Source organism: Gopherus flavomarginatus, chromosome 2 (assembly GCF_025201925.1).
Source record: "Gopherus flavomarginatus isolate rGopFla2 chromosome 2, rGopFla2.mat.asm, whole genome shotgun sequence".
In the NCBI taxonomy this organism is placed as follows: Eukaryota; Metazoa; Chordata; order Testudines; family Testudinidae; genus Gopherus; species Gopherus flavomarginatus.
Genome location: NC_066618.1, coordinates 41504280 through 41519253, shown reverse-complemented (window position 1 = coordinate 41519253; position 14974 = coordinate 41504280). Strand labels below are relative to the sequence as shown.

At 38.7% G+C, this 14974-nt stretch overlaps 1 protein-coding gene across 1 annotated transcript in view; it reads left to right on the top strand.

Moving 5' to 3' along the window:
- LOC127044527 (macrophage mannose receptor 1-like) overlaps positions 1-6063 on the top strand; it is a 54838-nt gene extending 48775 nt beyond the window's left edge. Inside the window, exons 26-30 of the mRNA XM_050939495.1 lie at positions 267-419; positions 2614-2730; positions 3982-4149; positions 5348-5389; positions 5754-6063. Of these exons, the coding sequence (XP_050795452.1) occupies positions 267-419; positions 2614-2730; positions 3982-4149; positions 5348-5389; positions 5754-5968 (695 nt within the window). The 3' untranslated portion in view covers positions 5969-6063. The remainder of the gene's footprint in view (positions 1-266; positions 420-2613; positions 2731-3981; positions 4150-5347; positions 5390-5753) is intronic.
- The last annotated feature ends 8911 nt before the right edge of the window (positions 6064-14974 follow it).

The window sequence follows — 14974 nt, the reverse complement described above, 5'->3', positions numbered from 1 at the left end:
CCATCTTCCTTGGTCTAATGTATTTATTTTGTTACTTCTAGAATATTTGTTAATAATGCTGTTGTGCAAGTTTTACAGCTAGGGAATAACTCATTGGGCAACAAGCAGCAACAGAGGCGGTATGGTCAAACAATGGAGGCACCAAAACACTGATCCATCTCTGTGGGCTGCAGAGAGGAGAGCAGCCCAGCCCAGATGTCCAGAATTGTGGATAATACTGCTAGAAGAAAGGAAATAATTGGTAAGAAATTTTCTATTCTTAACAGTTATGGCCCCTACTGATTCTCCACAACTCTTTGGAAGATGCCCTGAATCAGAGGAACACAGATCTTGGGTTCATTTCCGCAGTCATTGCTACTACATCGAGTCCTCGTATACAAGAAACTGGGCCCAGGCTTCCCGAGAATGCACTCGATTAGGTGAGTATCATTTTTTTAAGAGTGAAGACTTAGACACATGTAAAAACAATATTATTCAAAAAATAGTCATCAAATTTTAGATCATTAAAAAACAAATTGACTTTTTCAGTTTTAATGATTTTTATTTATTATTTAGATTTCACACTACTTGGACAACAAAACTAGATTGATTAGCTTCACTGTCTAGTTTTCATGCATTAGAAATTTCATTGTTTAGCACCCAGATCAGGTGGAAGACTCTCAGTTTTGGGCACTTCCTCCCAAGCTGATGAGCATCTGCTAGTGGCAGAGAAGGGAAGCTGGGGAGGGAGGAAGGAAGAAAAGCACTCTAACCCTCATCTCTGTGGGTAAGTCTGGGAGAACTGCTCAAGGGTAATAACTCATAGAGATTCTGCCTAGACAGTAATCCCTAACCCCTCGCCCCCATGTTTCCTTAATTGTTCCAATATATTTCTGACTTCTAGCCAGATTTCATAACAGATTAAATATTAGACACTATATTTCTGAATGTTTAATAACAATTTAATCTCAAGAGTGGGTACAAAGATTTTCAGGAGCATTGCATATAGTCGCTGGGAAGCAATAACAGTGTTCAGCAAATAGCAAAAATGCAATATATGTAGGCATTTTACTGTGCAAGTGTGTTAAAAATAAACCACTAAAATGATTACACAAATATGTAATTTAGTCACAAGAAAAAGAGTAATTTTACACTAAAAAGCAAAATTCAAGAAGAGCTATATTGTGCCATTGTATCACACACAGAACTTCCATTCTCTGCAGTGGATGTTTTGTGCAAAAATCAGTGATATGACACTGTCATAAACAGATAGTTAAGGGTTAATGTCTCTTTTACCTGTAAAGGGTTAACAAACAGGGAACCAAACACCTGACCAGGGGACCAATCAGGAGACAAGATACTTTCAAATCTTGGTGGAGGGAAGCCTTTGTTTGTGTTTTTGGGGTTTGGCTTTGTTCTCTCTGGATCCTGGAAGGGACTAGATGTGCAACCAGGTTTCTTGCCAATCTCCCTGCTACAATCTCTTATATATTCAGAATAGTAAGTATTTAGTAAGAAAGGTGGTTATAGTCTTTTGATTGTTTTCTGTATTTGCAAATGTGTAGTTTGCTGGAAGTATTTTAAATTGTATTTTTGCTGGGGGGAGGCTTCTTTCTAGTGTCTATAAGCTGAAAAACCCTGTAACTTTTACTTTTTTTCTTTCTTTTTATTAAAAGTTTTGCTTTTTAAGACCTGTTTGATTTTTTCCCCTTGTTCAGGCTCAAGGGAATTGAGTCTGTACTTAACAGGGAAGGAGAAGGGAGGGGGAGAGAAGGGGGGGAACCACCCTCATTTCTCTGTGTTGTGATTCAAGGAGTTTGAATCACGGTGATCTCCTAGTGTACCCAGGGCGGGAAAGATCTGGGAGGAAGAAAGGAGAAGAGGAGGGAAATGGTTTATTCCCCTGTGTTGTAAGACTCAAGGAATTTGGGTCTTGGGGTCCCCAGGGAAGGTTTTGGGGGGGACCAGAGTGCCCCCAAAACACTATATATTTTTGGGTGGTGGCAGTGTATCAGATCTAAGCTGGTAATTAAGCTTAGAGGAATTCATGCTGGTACCCAAATTTTTTGGACTCTAAGGTTCAGATTGGGGAAAATACTATGAAAAAAAAAGTTATCTCTGTAATTTAGATGGTAAAAGTTACAGAGTCTTTCAGCTTATAGACACTAGAAAGAAGCCTCCCCCCCCAGCAAAAATACAATTTAAAATACTTCCAGCAAACTGCACATTTGCAAATACAGAAAACAATCAAAAGACTATAACCACCTTTCTTACTAAATACTTACTATTCTGAATATATAAGAGACTGTAGCAGGGAGATTGGCAAGAAACCTGGTTGCACGTTTAGTCCCTTCTAGGACCCTGAGAGAACAAAGCCAAACCCCAAAAACACAAACAAAGGCTTCCCTCCACCGAGATTTGAAAGTATCTTGTCTCCTGATTGGTCCCCTGGTCAGGTGTTTGGTTCCCTGTTTGTTAACCCTTTACAGGTAAAAGAGACATTAACCCTTAACTATCTGTTTATGACAGACATAACCTCAAGAATTAATTGCTTTCAATTGTTCATAAAACTTAGAAAATAAGCTTTTCTCCCAAAAGGCAGATTTTTTTCAGTTATGTCTTGCTTTTTTTCAGATGCTACTTTGGTTTCTGTAGAAGACCATGCTGAATCCATCTTTCTGTCACATAGCATAAAGCCACTTGAAAGTAAAATAACAAGCTTATGGATAGGAATGAGCAAAAATGTGAATGGTAATTTCTTACTTTCAGTAGTCAATAATATAACTAGACCATTATGGTGTCAGGGGTCGGTACTCAGTAACAGACTTAAAGGTGGCAATTTTGCAACAGAAAAGCTTCAAAAACAGACTCCAACAAGAAACTGAATTAATATGCCAACTAGATGCCATCAATTTAGGTTTGAATAGAGACTGGAAATGGCTAAGCCATTACACACATTGAATCTATTTCCCCATGTTAGGTATCCTCATACCTCTTGTCAAACTGTCTGTAATGGGCTATCTTGATTATCACTACAAAAGTTTTTTCTCTTAATTAATTAGCCTTTTAGAGTTAGTGGGCAACTCCCACCTTTTCATGTTCTCCGTATGTGTATGTAGATCTCCTTTCTATATGTTCCATTCTATGAATCTGATGAAGTGGGCTGTAGCCCACGAAAGCTTATGCTCAAATAAATTTGTTAGTCTCTAAGGTGCCACAAGTACTCCTGTTATATTTGAGTTCGGTATTAAAGTTTTAACCCTGTACAGTGCTTTTTGTAAATAAAATTTCTGCTCATTTTAAGATTTTCGTATTGGCAACAAATCCAGGTCTAGATTAATGTGCCAGCCCTGCTTAGAAGATTTGCATTTTTCAATGACTCATTAATCTGTAATAACCAATAGAAATTTAGATCTGCTTGTGAGGAAAACAGGATTGGGAGGGTGATGAAGTCAGAAAGATAAATATCACACTGAAAATATGGAAGGGAGATAGACAAGATAAATGCTATCTGAGTATATAAGATACTTAAAGACAAATTTTGCTAACAATTATTGCATACATATATCACAATTTTAATTCATACTTAAAATTGGAAATAATTATGGTAATTATGTGCTCTGTTTGGCAATTCCTAATCACTGTAGCTTTCTTAGACATGAGTCGGTAGTCAAGATATTATCCAATACAACATTCAACTATGATCTGATCTGTCCTGTAAGATACATTTCCCTGAAACCAAAAACTATAAGTAAAATGACTCAATCTGGATGCAGACCAGAGAAGGAGAAAGGCTACTTACTAGTACATTTGATCCAGTAATGATAGTCTTGGTTTGGTGATTAAATCAAAGCTTAAAATATCATCTGGTGGCTGACAAATAGAGGAGTCCTTTACAAACTCTGGGGCTCAATCTGTTGATACTTCTATTCTGCTATTTTAAATACTTCTAAGCCTTTCAACATGTTCTTTCAGTCTAAACAGTTAACCTTTTAACATTAGGTCAGTGGTTATGGAGAGACAACACTGCAGTGGATTTTGTCAACTGGAATGAGGAAGAGCCTTCAAGTTATGGTAATGAGAAGTGTGTCGAAATGTATGCATCATCTGGGTACTGGAATGATGCTCAATGTTCCTACAAAAGAGGATATATTTGTAAAAAATCAGAAAGTAAGTGATATTTGCAATATATTGGGGTTATGGTTAATAATGTGTATAATGGGTGTATACATTAAATTGCATGCTGCATAGTATTATAGCAGAGCACAAACTCTGCGATAGTCAATATATATATATATATTACAGATATTGTGTTTATGTGTGTGTGTATATAGATATATATTTATATAAAAATATATAAAACCATACACATTGAGGGTGAAGTCAGAGATCACTTTATACTTCATTAAAGGCCAAATTTTATCCTTGTTAAACATAAAACTCCCATTGACTTCAATGAGGTCAGGATTTCACCAAAAATACAACACATACCTGTGTTTAGAAGTAACAAGTTTGGTTTCACTCATCTTAAATATATATAAAAATGATTGTTTTGATGGACAGTCTCCCTTTAATGAAAAGTAATATGCTAGAATTGGATTTCCCTTATTCACCATCATCCTACCATGCTGATGGAGTACAGAATTGTGATTCACGCCCATGCCAATCTTGTAACATTCCACAACTCCTGTACTGTAAGGTTTATTATAAATAACGTTTATTAAAACATTTGCACTTCTTTGGTATTAAAATAGTTTTGGGGAAAATACTAGTGATGATTGAACCAGTTCAAATGATATAAGACAAGACCAACTAGAACCTTCCTTCGGAACATGAAATAAACATGATTTTCTGAGGAATAGAAAAGTGTGGTTAACTTCACATTTTTATATTTCTGTGCATCTTTGCACTACCTGGTGCTGTTAGGAAACAGAAATACCCTAGTATTGTGAGCAAAGATATTCCAGTGGTATTTCTAAGCCAACTGAGGCGTCCATTCCAGCAAGCCTCCTATTTTAGAAAGCCCTTAAGCATGTGCTCAAGTCCCATAGAAGAGAGATGCTTAAAGATAAGAACATGCTAAGGTACTTTCCTGTGCTGGAGTCTGATGTAGGAAATATTGGAAATCATGCAAGATCCTGATTTCCTGCCTATATCTCAGCTGAAGAGAGTCTGATACTTACCATAATTAGACAGCCAAGCATTCTGAGCTTCACACATTCTTAGCTCCATCTCTTAAGGGAGTTCAACAGCACCAAAAGCAGAGTATGTGGAAGCCACAGATTTTCATGCTTATGGGATGGCACCATCAAGACCATCCATGTGAGTGCATCTGGAATAAATGTCTTGCTTTATTTCTTTTTGAAAGGTATTAAAACAGTATTGACTGAGGAGCCACCAGAGAGGAAAGGTATGATTAATTTGTTTTTAATTAAAGTAAGGAGAAACCTAAATAGAGTAAAAACATAATAATTATTTAGAGTAAGTTTCTGGACCATATAATTATTACTAATAGCATTTCAAAATAATAAAACCGTATGCATTATTTGTATCTAAATACAGAAAATTGGCTTTCATTTTTAATTGTGGTGTTTAATATAACTTATTATATTTCTTCCTTCACTTCTGTTAGCAAAATCTCTCCAGGAACTGCGAACATATGTGCATATCTTGCTTTTTAAAATTGTGATTAGCAATATCACCTTCCACTCCCACATTCCTGGAATCTTTCATATCATTCTGGTGTCTAGCAATTGCTTTGTGTTTATTTACAGGAGAGAAAAAGGATGAAGAGGTTTCTAGATTACCCACCAACATCACGTGGCTTGTAATTATTCTGGTCATTCTGATTCTATCAGGATCTGGATGCGCAGCCTATTTCTATGCCAAGAAAAAAAAACAAGACAACTTCTTACATATTGGAACTCGAATGAGTGATACAAAAGAATCTGCCGATAACCAGGAGCAAGATGAGCATGCTGTTGCCTAGTGGGATAAAATGATTGAATAATATGTCTAATATTAATAAAAGTATGCAATTGGAATAAGTGAATCTTAGGCCAACATTGCTTTCTCTTACCAAATAGTAGTCTGTTTCACAGTCTCTGCATGTATGATACATAACATAAATAAAATATACTGGTAGACGTGATTATTCCTCTTATAGTCTTGTAAATTTTCTAGATCTACAAATTTCAATGTCCCATAAAACATAGTATGAACTGTTTATCAAGTGGGCAAATGCATAAATTTCAGAGATCTAAAATAAGCCACACAGCAAGGTGTGCATTAAAGCATTTTCAGGTTTTACAGAAATCCGATCTGCCATCATTCTTAAAGACATACTGTTCATGCAAACTTTGAGAATTCCTTCTGCAAAGCACCCTGCCAACTTCAGTTCAAAGAACCAGCACATTCTTTTAGATTTTAGGAGTGTATATCAGCTCTACATATAAAAAACTGTGAATGAAATCCTGACCCTATTGAAGTTGATGATAAAACTCCCATTGATTTTACTGGGGTCAGGATTTTGCCCTGTGCAGTTGTTTCAATTAGGATAACTTTGGGATATCCATATCTACATCTCTAGAGAGAAGGAATACAGTAGCTCTGCCTTTTTGTTAACTTTTCCCCACTCTTTTAGTTCAGCATTAGCTGTAATGTGCAAAGACTGAAATATTTCAGAAATCTGATTTACAACTTAAGATTTACAGAAATCAAATTATAAAATCATGTCAAACTTCAGCCATGTGAATTAAAATATTTCCCCCCATCAATATATAAATAAATGGGTGGAAGCCAAATGTAAATGTTCCTTCATTCATGCCTTCAACTCGTGTTCCTTGAAATGAGACTGTAATTTTCTATAACTTTGCATTTCTATAATAGTCTGTGAATATGAACATTTTCCTATCAACTTCAAATAAACAATAAAAATCATTAAGAAAATGATCTGTCCATTAGACAATAATACTTGGGAATGAGGATTTTAGGATGCTGAGATGCCACTTTTATATGATCTAGTGATGTTTTTGTTTGTGACTTTGGTCTAGTGCAGCATACAGGTCTCTAAATTAGAGAAATAAAAAGGATTTACAAATAATTTGTAACTAGAGTGTTTCCATTTTTGTTTCAACTTGACTTGTTTGTGTATTTCAGTATAGGCCTCTCCATGACTTTCCAATTAATTGACTGCTATAGCAATGCTTGGCTTGAGATGGTATGGGCCAGTATGGCCTATCAGCATTTTGCTGTAATGGGCCTATTCTTGGCTTATTTTATCTTTCTGTAAATTTCAGGACTTCTGTTCTCTATGGCAAGTTGTAGAATGGCCTTTCTCTAAGTAGCAGGAGAGGAGCTCAGCATCAAGGGGCCTGAAGAGAAAAACCAGCAAATATGAACGCTCATCTGAAGCAGGAACAATATGGGAAGCAGGTGCTCATCAAAATACATCTGTGATAGAGGATAGGTTTTCTCTTATGCCACTTTATGGATATTGTGATTAGTCAGAGTACTTGCTTTGTCTCCATGGATAAATGGCAAGACAACTTTGACAGACAGTCCTTTGCTCTGGTACTCCTTTACTCTGCAGTTCCTCTGAGCTCACATCTGGTCACTGTTCAGGTATGGTGTCAGATACACCTTTATTTGGCTTTTGCTAAATAGTGGTAATTTTAATTAGGCGTCTTTATTGGTTGGTAGCTGGAGGGAACTTAGGGTGGAAAGAGCTTTATTAATATTGCCCAGATAACAGAGTGATACATACATTTCCTTCTTGATCTGTTGGTTTCTTCCCTGTGGCTAGCCACTGCAGTCCTTTGCACCTTAGTGGAGAGGACATGTGTCTATGCCCTTTTAACCGAAGCTGAGTGGGAGGTTAGGATTCAAATACTACAGTGTTGAAGGATTTATAGACTTCATAAGACACCAGAGGATGAAGGATTTTGCTCTATCCTGGTACTTTCTGCATGAAATTTTCCAGCCAATAATTCAAGAATCATATTACTGGTAAAAACAAGATTTATTAAAAATAGAGAGAAAAATATAGTAAAATAAAAGAGTCTGTTTGCAAAACTTACCTAATTCTGCATACTTTGCAAAGCCAATTTTGTAGGCTCCCCTTATAAACAAAGGAAAAAGGAACTTCTTCCATCCCTAGAAAGCAAGTCCCTTCTTACCCAACCTACTTATCACGTTGTCAGTGTTAGCATTTATTATCATGAAGGATGAGGTTACCTTAATTTTTCCACAAGGAGGGGGTTTTTTTTTAGGATTACTATCTGGAGGAAATGCAAAAGTCTCTCTCTCTCTCTCTTTTTTTTGTTTTTTTTTTTTGTTGTTGTTTTTTGGTGTGTGTCTTCCATATAATGTCCGTTTTTTTCTTATCTCCTCTGGGAGTTCCCACACCTTCCTGTCTCCAAGTCCAGCATTTTGCAGGCCATCTTGATATCCACCTCCCTTAGCACTTCTTGCCAAGCAAGGTGATTGACCTCTGATTCTCATAGCTAATGTCCTTCGCTATAGGAGTTAAACCACAGCCTTAGGTCTCTTTTAAAATCTTTAAAATTTCTCAACAATTTTCCATTGCCATAAAATATAAATCAGTGCTAGAACCAGCCCCTCTATCACAGGTACATAAGAAACCCTCATATTAAACAGGTAAACACGGGTTTACATTTCAAAACTGGGTAGTAGTATATATTTGAGGGAAACAAAGCCATGATTTTTAGTTTGGGTTTTCTGCAACAGAGCATGTCTGAGGGCTGGTCAACAGTGAAAACTTACTTTGGCTTAGCTCCATCTCTCACGGGGGTAAAAACATCCACAACTCTGATAGACAATGGTATGCTGACCTCCTCCTCCCCGTGTAGACAGGGCTAGGTTGACAGAAGTATTCTTCCGTCAACGTAGTTACCACCTCTTGGAGAGATGGATTAAGAGGAGAATCCCCCTCCCATTGCTCTAGTGAGTGTCTGCACAGAAGTTCTAGAGTGGCACAGCTGTAGCACTGTGGCATTTTAAGTGTAGACATACCCAAAGACACAATCCTTCATGCCTCAAGAATTTGAATCTGAACTCCTTGTTAAGAGATTTACCTAGCTGCCGATTTTGAACCAGATGCATGTCTGAAAGAAAGACAAAAGGGCTTACAAATACTTCAGTTACTTTAATATCCCAAAGTGAAGAAACAGTAACCTCCATTACCAATAGAGAAAACATGTCTTTTAAATCCTTATGTAAGTGAATAAAAAAGGAGAACTCCAAACAGAGTGGAAACCAGAACCAGAAAAACACCATCTCTTCCCCTTATAAACAAATGCTGATGACTGTTTTTTAGGAAACATGGAAAGAAAAAAAAAAGAAGATAATGAAATTCATTCAATCACACATGTGCCTAAGACTTGAGCTATAAAGGACCCTTGACTTCTTCAGGTTTGTGGCTCTGGCCTGTTCCTTTTGTGGTTGTCATAGAATCATAGAAATGTAGGGCTGGAAGGGATCTCAAGAGGTCATCAAGTCCAGACCCCTGCACTGAGGCAGAACCACGTAAATCTAGACCATACGTGACAGATGTTTGTCTTACATGTTCTTAAAAAGCTCCAGTGGTGGGGATGCCACAACCTATTCCGAGCTTAGCCAGCCTTATAGTTTGAAAGGTTTTCCTAATATCTAACCTAATCTCCCTTGCTGCACATTAAGCATATTACTTCTTGTCCTACTTTCAGTAGACATGGAGAACAATTGATTTCTGTCCTCTTTATAATAGTCCTTAACATATTTCAAGACAGTTATCAGGTCCTGCCTCAGCTTTCTTTTCATAGATTAAACAGGTCTTAACCTTTCCTCACAGGTCAGGTTTTCTAAACGTTTTTTCATTTTTGCTACTGTCCTCTGGACTGTCTTGAATGTATCCTCATCTTTCCTAAAGTGTGGCACCCAAAACTGGGACACAGTTCTCCAGCTGAGGCCTCACCAATGCTGAGTAAATCAGGACAATTATCTCCTATGTCTTATATATGATATTCCTGTTAATACACACAAGAATTATATTAGCCTTTTTCACAACTGCATCACATTGTTAGATCATATTCAATTTGTGATACACTATAGCCCTAGGTAATTTTCAGCTGTGCTACCACTTAGCTGGTAGTCTCCATAGTTGTACATTTTCCTTAAGTGTAGTACTTGACACTTGTCTTTAGTGATCTTCATCTTGTTGATGTCAAACTGGCTCCAGCTCCTCCACAGTGCGGGTAAGTTTGGGGGATGGATCCCACTCACTACCCTCATGGTGCACGCAGCCAGGGCACCCCTGAATACACAGCCCTGGGCGAGAGGGAGGCTGGAAGCAAGGGTCAGGGAACAGAGCAGGGACCAAGCGGCTGACCTGCAGGGAGTGGGGGGAACAGTAGAGCTCGCAGCTCAGCCTGGACAGGGGAGAAGGGGCACCATTTAGGGAGGGTTCGGGGGAGGCACTTGCCCCTGAGTTTTGGTACCAGAGATTTGCTCGCGGTGTATGTCCCAGACGCAGACAGAGCTCTTAACTGCAGTGCTTCACAGTCAGGTCCCCTGCTCCAGGAGCCAGGATTCTCTGGCTACAGCTCCCACATGCAGTCAGTTTCTTCCAGCTTGTGTGGCTTTAGGTGCACACATATGGCAAAGGCAACGAGCAGCCTGAGTGTGGAATGTAATGAGTTCTATTTAGGAGAGGTGCTACTCCCCCCTTGCACCCTGGAGCAGGGAGTCAATATTCTGTTTATAAACAGAGCCAGGGTGATTAAGACAAGAAAAGGCTGGTAATTAAATTAAATTAAGGATCTGGAAGTCATTAGAGGAGCCAGGCACTCCAGTTCCTAGATCTGTCAAACAGGAATCCCTCTGCACGGGGTGTTGAAAAGAGATCCCATGGGATGAGTAGTATTATCAGCATGGAAGAAATACAGCCAAGGTTACATTCAGAAAAGAGGGAGATATGAGAAGGATAGGTGGAAAGAAGGGCCAAAATGAAGGGAAGGGATAGCAGTGGCATAAAGAAGTTCCTGCTCTACCTATGGTACTTAGGCCCCATTACTGTAGCATCTGAGCACCTCACAACGTCTAACCTATTTCTCATAACCACTCTCTGAGGTCAAGCAGTGCTGTTATCCCCATTTTACAGATGGGGCACTGAGGCACAGAGAGACTAAGGGCCAGATTTTCAAAGGTATTCAGGCACCTTGTGGGATTTTCAAAAGTGCCTAGAAAGCTAGGTACTTTGTAAACCCCACTAGATACCAAGCTGCATCTCTGGGTTCCCAAAAATCTTTGAAATTGTTCCTAAGGCACTGGCCTGAGGTCATACAGGAAGTCCCTGGGAGAAGTAGGGAAATGAACCCAGGTCTCTCAGGGGTAGCAAACTCTCTCTCTGCTGTACACCACCGACATTCCACCCACCAGGTAAGTCCCCTTCAGCTGCCACAAATTGGCCTCTCAATAGCTGACTAATGTTACAGTAGCACTCAAAAACATTAATTAGTAGTAGTTCCCCATTGTGCTAGGCACCACACAAACCATTAAGAAAGCCCAGTTCCTGCCTCACAGATGCCAATCTAACCCTTATAATTCCAAACTGCAGGCATGAAAGTATTATTATTTCCATTTTACAGCAATAGGAACTGAGACAGAACGCACAAACACTGAATGGTACCTTATATATTGTTTTTTTTTTATTTTGAACACCAGCATTACAAACTGACTGGTCAACCACACAGCTCATTTGGAACCAGAAATATGCAACCAGGCAGCAGCAGAGACAAAAAACAAAAAAACCTATCACAGCACAGTACGCTGTTAAATGTAAATTACTAAAATAGAAAGGGAAAGTTTAAAAAAAAAGATTTGACAAGGTAAGGAAATTATTTCTGTGCTTGTTTCATTTAAATTAAGATGGTTAAAAGCAGCATTTTTCTTCAGTATAGTAAGGTTTTAAAGCTGTATTAAGTCAATGTTCAGTTGTAAACTTTTGAAAGACCAACCATAATATTTTCTTCAGAGTTATGAGCAACCTCTATTCCTAAAGTGTTCAAAACTCTGAGGTGCTAATGTATATACAAATGCTAAATAATAAACAAAACAATTTTTTCTGAACTTTAAAATGTGTAATTTTCTTGGTGTTTGGTTTTAAATATTCTCCTGTGAGAACTACAACTCACTCACTGTGGTGTTATGTTTAAGAGACTAAACAGAAGTGAAAGTGACTTGAAAGTGTCAGTTTAACTCCTGTTCAAAGTCACTTTCTAGTCTATTATTTGTAATAGGGTAAAACACTCCTAGAGCCCCAGGCAGGCGCAGTATAAACTCATGCGGACTTGCCCTAGTAGGATGTTCCCAAAAGGTAAATGATCTGTTCCAAGCTTAGTGCACTGCAAAAAGTAAGTAGCCTAAATGATAGGACATAATCTAGCTATTTCTACAATTGCTTTAATTGTTGTATTAAAGAGTTAGTAACAAAGTATGACCATACATTAACATTTTAAAACTAACTAATGTTCCTTAAGTAACTTGCCACAAGAGGTCAGAACATGTTAGTATTAGAGCTGAGTAGGTCTAATATATATTTAATTTTCTTTCTTTATATAGGAATTAGATACAGTGCCCCTGGCAGCTAATTTCTAAGTTATTCTCTGCAAAAAAGCTAGCGATTTCTGGTGCCTAAGTAGCCCCTAGACTCAGGGTTAAAGTTGCCTCCCTGGAAATGGTGCCCTGCAGGGTGGTGCTTGGGCTACGCTTCACCCTCTGGCCCATGCTCTCAGGCTGCCCCTCCCACCCTGAGGCTGCATGTGCCTGGGCAGCCTGCACTGTGAAGAATGTAAGTAGAAGCCGGCAAGGGTAGGGATAAGGGATCCTTGACATATATTGCCTTTGATTGAAGCAAAATAGAAACCCAGTTTAAATGAGAAAAAGGAATTAAAAAGATGTTGATAGCATTTTGCCAGCTGGGTAGCAACAGCTGGTTGGCATTCTGATGCTTCACCGGCAGCTAATCCTGCTCTGAGCTGGATTAATTGTCAGGTTTCAAATATAGTTGCCGTAGTTCACACAGAACCAGGATTTTGGCCTTCGTGAAGCAGGTAGGAGGAGGACTAGGAAGTAGGGCTGAGTGACTCAATTACACGACTCTTCCATTCCCACTTGGGACACTGGATTTGATACGTGATTTGAAAACAACACCAGATTTTATATTGATGCTAAATTTCCTCAGTGAGGAATTGAGGAAAAGGCCACTGCCCGGTGTATGCTGGGGTGGGTGCTTTGCTTACAATCTCATGCTTTTGAATATGGTTGTGGTGTTTCCCCAGACAAATGGTTTGGTTCCCTTTCCCTTTTAATAAAAGTTTTCATTTGTTATACACAGACTCGGTGCATGTGAGAGGGGAAGTATTGCCTCTTAGAGATATCCAGGGGTGCTGTTAAATTTTCCCAGATTACTGGGTAGGGGCTCAAGCCAGTTCTGTTTGTTATTGCTAAGAGGAACCCCTACATAGTGAACCTGGCCCTTGCTGCTGCTGACTTCACCTGGCAGAAGTGTTACACTTGTATTTCATTTACATTGTAACGGAAGGGATTTCTTTTGGGAGTAACAGTGTGGGGTGAGAGAGGTGCAGCCATCAGCCAGCAGAGTGATTGTCAGAAAAGAGTGGCGAGAGAGTGCCCAAACAGCAGAGCATTGAACTTTCCCCATCAGTTTTTTAAAAGTACATCAGAAGCAAGAAACCTGCCAAACAATCAATGCGACAATAGGACGACCAAGATGATAAAAGAACACTCAAGGAAGACAAGGTCATAGAGAAACTAAATGAATTCTTTGCATCAGTGTTCACTTCAGATGTTATGAAGGAGATTCTCAGACCTGAGCCATTCTTTTTAGGTGACAAATCTGAGGCACCATCCCAGATTGAGGTGTCAGTTGATGAAGATTTGGAACAAATTGATAAATTAAATAGTAATAAGTCACTAAGACCAGAAGGTATTCACCTAGGACTGCTGAAGGAGCTCAAATATAAAACTGGAGAACTGCTAACTGGTATGTAACCAATCACTTAAATCAGCCTCTGTACCAGATGAGTGGAGGATAGAAAATGTAATGTCAATTTTTTAAAAAGGTTCCACAGGCAATCCTGGCAATTACGGGCCGTTAAGCCTAACTTCAGTACCAGGCAAATTGGTTGAAGAACAGAATAATCAGAAACACAAATGAACATGATATGTTAGGAGATAGTCAACATGGCTTTTGTAAAGGGAAATCATACTTCACCACTCTATTAGAATTATTTGAGGGTGACAACAAGTGTGTGGACAAGGATGAGCCAGTTGATATAGTGTACTTAGACTTTCAGAAAGCCATTGGAGAAAGGTCTCACAGCAAAGGCTTTTAAACAAAGTAAACATGGGATATGAGAGAAAATCTTTTCATGGATCAGTAAGGGGCAGGGATTCTAGAATAATTTTTATAGAGCTATTGAACCAAACTGTAAACCCTGTATATAAATGGAAACCACTTCAAGTCAGAGGGTGTATCAGCACCCCTAGTTCCAGCACCTATGGTAATGGACTAAAAGATAGGAAAAGGCGTAGGAATTAATGGTCATTTTTCACAGTACAGACAGGTAAATAGCAGGGTCCCCCAAGGATCTGTAAGGGGACATCTACTGTTCAACAGTGGAAAAGGGGACAAACAGTGAGGTGACAAAAATTGCAGCTGATACAGGTGAGCCTGTCCATAATTAACTCTCTCCAGCCTAAATCTCCCCTGCTTTCAGCCTAATTAGCTCATTGGGCCACCTGGACTAATTCAGCTCTTGAAGGGCTAGTGTGGGGAGTCCACTGCATTACGTGTATAAAAAAAATGAGTGTAAAAGAAGTGCAATGGTTAATTAAAGTTGGAGCCCAACATTTATACATCAACATACAACTTTTTTGTTTTTTATTTATTAATATATAATGAAGGAAGACAGCG